We start from the raw sequence: 7,844 nt of genomic DNA, 5'->3' as shown, positions 1-7,844 counted from the left end.
TGAGAGAGAAACATCGATCAGCTGCTTCCTGCACACCTTCTACTGGCGATGTGCCCGCAACCAAGGTACATGCCCTTGACCGGAATCGAACCTGGGACCCTTCAGTCCACAGGCTGACACTCTATCCACTGAGCCAAACCAGCTAGGGCTATTTTATTTTTTAAATATATTTTTATTGATATCAGAGAGGAAGGGAGAGGGAGAAAGAGAGAGAAACATCAATGATGAGAGAATCACTGATCAGCTGCCTCCTGCACGCCCCACACTGGGGATTGAGCCCGCAACCCAGGCGTATGCCCTGACCGGGAATCGAACTGTGACCTCCTGGTTCATAGGTCAACACTCAACCACTGAGCCACGCTGGCCAGGCACCCAACATTTTATTTTGAACAATTTCATACTACAGAGCAGTTAAAAGGATAGTGCAATAGGGAATAACATTTCACGCCTAAATATTGAAACCCATTAACTCCGAAGGAAAGAACATCGCCCATGTAATAATCATATCTTATCACGCCCAGGGAATTTAATACTGAGGACAAAATGTCATCTGGTCATCCATTCTGACATTGGGGCCAGCGGCTGTCAGTAGCCTCTTTTCCACACTTTACTGCATCTTCCCCTTGGGAGGGAGTCGCTGGCAAGTGTTTAAATTTGTCAGAAATAAGAATGCAAAGTGGAACTGAAGCACATCACAGACCTTGGACCAGAAATGGCCTGTGAGCCGCTGGAAGAGATGCCACCGGGCCAGCTGATGGTCACCCAGCTTGAGGACCACAAAGCCCAGGCAGGAGAGCACCCCCAGAACCAAGTACACCCCTGAGCGCGTGCTGCCGTGGCGCCTGTGGACACGCAGGGCCTGGCTCACGGCGGCAACAATGTGCACACCCAGGGCGACCTCAAACCCCCGGGGATGCAGCAGGGCAAGGCCGTAACTGGACAGCGAGAGGCACTCGATGGCGAGGAGCAGGCCGGGCTCCCAGCCCCTGTCTAGGTAGAGGCACCAGGCCACGGGCCACGCGAAGATGGGCAAGGTGAACCACTGGTCCAGCACGGCAGCCGGGTGCGTCTGCAGCCCAATCCGCAGCCACTGCACGGGGCCGTAGACCATAGCCATGCCCGCGAAGACATCCTTCAGGTAACGAGTCCGCTGCACCTCACTGGGGGGCCCCCGGGCACTGACATCTCTCTGTAGCCAGTGCCCTCCCAGGAGCACGTAGGCCACGTTAATGAGCGAGTTGAAGGGCATGGCTAGGAAGGTGGGGAGGCCGGCTACCAGGGCTTCTGCATAGTGCTCATAGCCCACTTCCACCAAGACGCTTTCAAACACACCCATGTAGACGGTGGCCACGCAGAGGCAGCTGGCCACGGCCACATGGCAGAGGGCCTGCGCGGACTCGGGCTTCATCGGGAAGCCTGGTTGTGACTTGGGGCAGAGAGCTTCGGAGAGTGGCAGCCTTCGCTGTCCTTTCAGAATTCGGATACACGGCTTTTGCAAAAAAACACTCCTGGGCCTCCCAGCTGAGCCAGCAGGAAGACGTCCCGTGATTTCCGACGCAGACGCTACAACCTTGCCCTGGAGTGGCGGTGGCAGGCCAGGCGGAGGCGGAGGTCCCGCTGATTGGCTGGCACGAGTGGAGGACTGTTCTGCCTTTTTCCTTTGTGGTTAGAAAAAGAGTGTGGTTAGAAAGAAAACCATCCAAAGAAGAGCCTCCATCTTGCTGACTCTCGGCCTCAGGATCCACCAACAGTTTTCAACAGAAAAAAACCAAAAAACCCAAACACAAATACACACACACACACACACACACACACACACACCAAAAACAAGTAAAAGTGAAATGCTACCTACAGTACTTCACCTTCTTACACATGGCTTCTAGAATCTTCTTTTGCCAAGGCATTTTGTGCCTCTTGACACCTATGCTGTTCTTCTCTCATCTGTGGACTATAAAAATCCTGCTCTTGCCGTAGTTTCCCTCAAACTACGGCCCGTGGGCCACATGCGGGTGTTTTTGCCGGTTTGTTTTTTTACTTCAAAATAAGATAGGTGCAGTGTGCATAGGAATTTGTTCCTAGTTTTTTTTTAAACTATAGTCCGGCCCTCCAACGGTCTGAGGGACAGTGAACTGGCCCCCTGTTTAAAAAGTTTGAGGACCCCTGCCCTAGCTGGTTTGGCTCAGTGGATAGAGCGTCAGCCTGCGGACTGAAGGGTCCCTGGTTCGATTCTGGTCAAGGGCACATACCCGGGTTGCGGGCTCGATCCCCAGTAGGGGGCGTGCAGGAGGCAGCTGATCAATGATTCTCTCTCATCATTGATGTTTCTATCTCTCTCTCCCTCTTCCTTCCTCTCTGAAACCAATAAAAATATATTTTAAAAAATCCTGCTCCTTGCCCTAGTTCCCTTAGAGCCACTGTATTTAGAGACACCAACGTCCCTAGGTCTGTTCTTACAGCCAGAACGGGTTTTCACACTTCCGTGACGTTATAAATGTGGAAGTTTCCAGGCTAGCCCCAAAACCCTTTTAGCCCAATACCCAGTTGAACAAGAGACCATTAGCTGTGGTCTGAGCTCTGGAATCGCAGGCAAGAGATGGTGTGGTGCTGGAGGAGGTGGGGCGGGGTGGGGGGGGACTATGAGCATGTCTCCTGTTTCTGGGGTGTGAGGCCAGACAGCACAGAGAGCTCTCCTCCAGGCCTGCTACCCTGGCTCACCCTTCTGCCCTCCCCCGAGTTGCTATCTCCCCCCAAATCACCCTCTTTCCTTGTCCCACAATACAACTTTCCATGTCCTGCAACCACAGAAGCAAATAATTTATTTGCTGATTTTTATTGATTTTAGAGAGAGGAAGGGGGTGAGAGAGAGAAACATTGATTTGTTGTTCCACTTATCTATGCATTCATTGGTTGATTCTTTTTAAAAATATATTTTTTATTGATTTCAGAGAGGAAGAAAGAGGGAGGGAGATAGAAACATCAATGATGAGACAGAATCATTGGTAGGCTGCCTCCTGCATGCCCACCACAGGGGATCAAGCCCACAACTCGGGCATGTACCCTGACTGGGAATCGAACCGTGACCTCCTGGTTCCTAGGTTGACACTCAACCATAGAGCTACGCCTGCTGATTCTTTTTTTCCCTTTAAAAAATCTTTATTGTTGAAAGTATTACATATGTCCCCCTTCCCCCCCGCCCCATTGGTCCCCTTCAGCCTGCCCCTGCTTCCCCATTGGTTGGTTCTTGTGCGTCCTAAGATCCAACCCGCAACCTCAGTATACAGAAGACACTCTAACCAACTGAGCTGCCTGGTGAGAGCCAGCAGACAAACAATTTAAAAACAATGTAGACTTTTCATTGGCTGTCAACTGCTTTGGGGCCAGGTAGGGGTGAGTTGGCCTAGTAGTCTAAAAATGTATTAACGAGCTGAAACTGGTTTGGCTCAGTGGATAGAGTGTCAGCCTGCGGACTCAAGGGTCCCAGGTTCAATTCCGGTCAAGGGCATGTGCCTTGGTTGTGGGCACATCCCCAGTGGGGGGTGTGCAGGAGGTAGCTGATCGATGTTTCTCTCTCGTCGATGTTTCTAACTCTGTCCCTCTCTCTTCCTCTCTGTGAAAAACCAATAGAATATATTTTTTTAAAAAATGTATTAACAAAGAAAGAAGAGGTTCAATGCTCTGAAAATGACTCAAAGCCAAGACAGAAGATAGGCAGGCAGGCATGGGAAAGAGAAGAACTGTCTATGTCCCCCACCTGCTAATGTGTGACCTTGGGCCTTAACCATTCTGGTCCTCAGTTTGCATACCTGTAGAATGGGGATGCTACCAGTACCTCCGCAGAGTTCTTGTGTAAAATAGGTGAGTTCTTATATATGTAGACTGCTTAGCACCATTTATTTTTGAAATACAATGTATATCCCCCTTCCTGCAGTTTAGGCCCTGAAAGGGTAGGACAAGGGGCTGATTCTTTGCTTTCCCTTCAGTGCTCAGTGAAGGCCTACTCAATTTCAATTCAGTTCAAGCACCAAGCCAGCACCTTTGTTTTATCCCCTTACTGTTTATATATATATAAAGATTTCAGAGAGGAAGGGAGAGGGAGAGGGAGGGAGAGAGAGAGAGAGAGAGAGAGAGAGAGAGAGAGAGAGAGAGAGAGAGAGAAACATCAATGAAGAGAGAGAATCATTGATGGGCTGCCTCCTGCACGCCCCTTACTGGGGATTGAGCCTGCAACCCAGGCATGTGCCCTTGACCGGAATCAAACCTGGGACCTTTCAGTCCGCAGGCCGGCGCTCTATCCACTGAGCCAAGCTGGCTAGGGCTCCCTTACTCTTTCATTGGTCCTATTTGCCACTTCTCAGCTGGGCCAGGGGGGCCCACCTGCATTCTCTGGGGAGGGACCTGCTGGGCCTCATGCTGAGCTTTTCTGCTTCTGTCTGTCCTGCCTTGGGGATCTGCTTTGAAGGAGGACCACGCGGCCTAGCATTTCCACAAGTGAATGGAAGCCCTCACCCTCACTCTGCATCTCCTGGCTGACCACAGGTCTCCATCTCAGCATGTGGCACTGTCGGCTAAGGAGCCTCCTGGCCACCCCTGCCCTGGGGTTCCCACTTCTAGGATGGTGGCTGCTAATGTGGTCTGCACACAGGAGTCCGCAGCATCTTCCTCAAATAGCCCTGGATCGGATCATGGCAGCCCCTGCTCAACACCCTTCAGTGTCTGGCTCATCACTCCACGTACAATCCCACCCCAATCTCTTGGCCAGACATCGAAATGCCATCCCCATGTGGCCCTGAGAGCCTTCCAGGCTCAGTCTGTCCTCCAGCTGGAACGAGACTGGTCCTCCTTCCATCCTGCACCTCACCTGGCCTGCGCACACCCCAATTCCTCTCAGGCACTTCTTTCTACTTATTTATTTATTTATATTTTAAAAATATATATTTTATTGATTTTTTACAGAGAGGAAGGGAGAGGGATAGAGAGCTAGAAATATCGATGAGAGAGAAACATCGATCAGCTGCCTCCTGCACACCCCCTACTGGGGATGTGCCCGAAACCAATGCACGTGCCCTTGACCGGAATCGAACCTGGGACCCCCAAGCCCGCAGGCCGATGCTCTATCCACTGAGCCAAACCGGTTTCGGCTCAGGCACTTCTTTTTTTAAAAAGTACATATTTATTGATTTCAGAGAGGGAGGGAGAGGGAGGGAGAGAGGGAAACATCAGTGATGAGAGAGAATCATCCATCAGCTGCCTCCTGCACGCCCCCCACTGGGGATCGAGCCTGCAACCTAGGTGTGTATCCTGACCGGGAATCAAACCCTGATCTCCTGGTTCATAGGTCAACGCTCAACCACTGAGCCATGCCGGCCTGGCTCAGGCACTTCTTCATTCAGCACTCCTGATTCTGGCTGGGACAGGAGCTAAGTCCCTCCCTGCACCCATCTGGGGCCTGGCTCCTGGCTCCCTGGTGTGACGTGCCAGGCCTTAAGGGCCCCATGTAGACCGAACTAGCCTGACCCTCCTCTCTGCCAGCCAGCATGGAGGAGAGCCAGGGACAGGAGTCCAACACTGTCAATTTGGTAGAGAAGGAGGCCCAGGAAGGAGGTGGAAAGAGACTTCTCTCCGGCCAACCTGGCAGAGTCCACTTTGGCGTCCTTGTGCAAGCTGAAAGTGACATGTAATCAAACCAAATTCCCAAGTCCATCAGGAAGACCACTGCTGGGTGCTTTATGGCCCAGCTTCTCTGTACCCTGGAACTGCCATGACCCTTGTTACAGGACACTCAGTTCTTCACAGATTCCCCCAGAGCCTGGCACACAAAGGCCGAAGGATCCACAGCATCGGCTCCCTGTTCTGGGGTCTTCTGGGGGGTCCTGCAAAGCATGACAGTCTCCTGGCTAAGGGGCTAACACGTGTTCCTTGGATTCATTCTCCTGCTTCCTGGGGTGATATGCATTTAAATAGAAGCCACTATCACCTGTCACAGTGGTGGCTTCTTTGGCCTGTAGCATTTGACAACTGCTGCTTGTGCCCCTGACTACCCTAATCACCCTTGCTGCCTTTCTGCAGATAAGTGACGCAAGCCCGAGAGCTGCAATGTGGGACACCCCCAAAAAAGGTGAGGTCCCTCTGAGCCACCTGAACGCCCAAGGAACCTGGAGCAACCACAGGGCTTCCTGAACTCTGGCGAGAGAATCGCTGAGTGTGGGCAAGGCCCCTGGCAACCAGCAGCTCGGTTTCCTTATTTCACACGGGAGGGACCCAGGGCTCAGAGAGGGGAGGTGAACGGCCAAGGTCATTTAGGGCAGTTGGTAGCACCGCCACACAGGTGAGGCCTCTTTGGCCTTTCTCAAACAAATGCTTCCAAATGTATAAAGAAAAACAGGATTACGACAAAAAATTAATGTCAAAAGACAATCACTAAAATATTTTTGAAAATGTGAGATAGGGTTATATATGTGCTTCTTTACTAATAGGTTAAATTCCAGGATCTCCAGGCAGGTTGAATAACCACAGTAATTTCAAGGTAGTTCTTCTGCCTGGCCAGTATGTCTTGTCATTTAAGTTCATTTCAGGATATCTACAACAAAAGCTATGAGATATGAAACGACTGCTCCGTCATTTTCATTGGTGACAGTCACCTCCTAATGCTCTGTGCTCTGCGGCCTATATTCGTAATTGCGGGAAAGGCCCAATTGCGGCTAGAGGCTGGTGAAAATAAAGAGGAAATACAGATGAAAGTGGAAAAAATCATCGATTGTCACTGCAAGTTCCCAGACACCTGTGCAGGACCCCTGCACTCCAGCTTGAGTCTAGCAGTGAGCATGACAGTGCAGCCAGCACCCAGACGGCCTCTTGCAAGATCTGTAACGGATTTGGAACCCGGGGGCGACGTCAGTACCCACCTCTCAAGGTTGTTGTGAGAACTCAACAGTACTGGCGCGAAAAGGCCAGCGATCACCATCCGGGTACTTTTGTCTCCCTCACTTTGCTGGGGGAAATTCAAATCTCAAAAAAAAGGGCGGACCCGAAAAGCGGGCTTGCGCCTGCGCGCGGGGCGGGGCGCGGGGCTCTGGGAAGCAGGCGGGGCGGGGTGACGCGAGGTGACGCGAGGCTGCACTGAACTCTCCCGCGCCCGCCCGCCCGCCCGCCCGCTCGGCTCCAACGCCGCCAGCCTGGCTGCCCGCCCTGCGGCCGGCTGGGCCGGGAGCTGCTCAGCGCGCAGCGGCGCCCTGGCGCGCGGCCCGGCTCATCCCGTTGGGGAGTGAGCGGCAGCGGCGGCGGCGGCTCCCGGGGGCGGAGCTGGCAGGCCTGGGAGCCTGGGAGCCGGCTGCGTCACCGCCCACTCTCGCCCCGCCTCCAGCTCCCCCGGCATGGGGCTCGAGCCGCCTTTTCGGCGGACGCTGGGTGTACGGAGCGGCGAAACGTTCGCTGCCCGACTCGAAGCGAGACTTTAATGACTCCCGTCAGCTACCCTCAGCAACCAATACCCTGTCCCCACTGTTAAGTAAAGGCAATTCCTCGGGCGTGTGTCCCCACAAGGGCCCGGGGAACAGTTCCCAAGGGGGGCGGGGCCAAGCTCGTCAGAAGCATTCTCATCCGGGTATTCCCTAGATGCCGCAGCCGCCATCTTTGTTTTGTGCTGAAAGTCGCTATTGACGCCCGCGGACAGCCGGGCGAGGGGAAGTGGCAAGATGGCGGCTCCCACGGCGGAGGCGTGGAGGAACGCTGAGGGGTACCGCGGGGATGGGCGCGCCTGCGCCTGACCCGGGCGCAGCCTAAGCCCGAGATAAGCACGCAGCGACCCCAGGCCCTTGCCTCGGGGCAACGCGGGGGCTCCTTTAAGA

At 53.4% G+C, this 7,844-nt stretch overlaps 1 protein-coding gene across 1 annotated transcript; it reads right to left on the bottom strand.

Annotated features, from left to right (window-relative positions):
• Positions 1 to 216: 216 nt before the first annotated feature.
• Positions 217 to 7,504, bottom strand: TMEM187 (transmembrane protein 187). Its single transcript, XM_079765401.1, has 2 exons — positions 6,903 to 7,504; positions 217 to 1,658 (listed from the first exon to the last, which is right to left on the bottom strand). The coding sequence occupies exons 1-2, from the start codon at positions 6,959 to 6,961 to the stop codon at positions 608 to 610; spliced, it is 1,110 nt and encodes a 369-aa protein (XP_079621527.1). The 5' UTR covers positions 6,962 to 7,504; the 3' UTR covers positions 217 to 607.
• Positions 7,505 to 7,844: the final 340 nt, after the last annotated feature.

This window comes from Cnephaeus nilssonii (genome assembly GCF_951640355.1).
Source record: "Cnephaeus nilssonii genome assembly, chromosome: X".
Taxonomy (NCBI): Eukaryota; Metazoa; Chordata; class Mammalia; order Chiroptera; family Vespertilionidae; genus Cnephaeus; species Cnephaeus nilssonii.
This window is presented reverse-complemented; position numbering and strand designations above follow the sequence as displayed.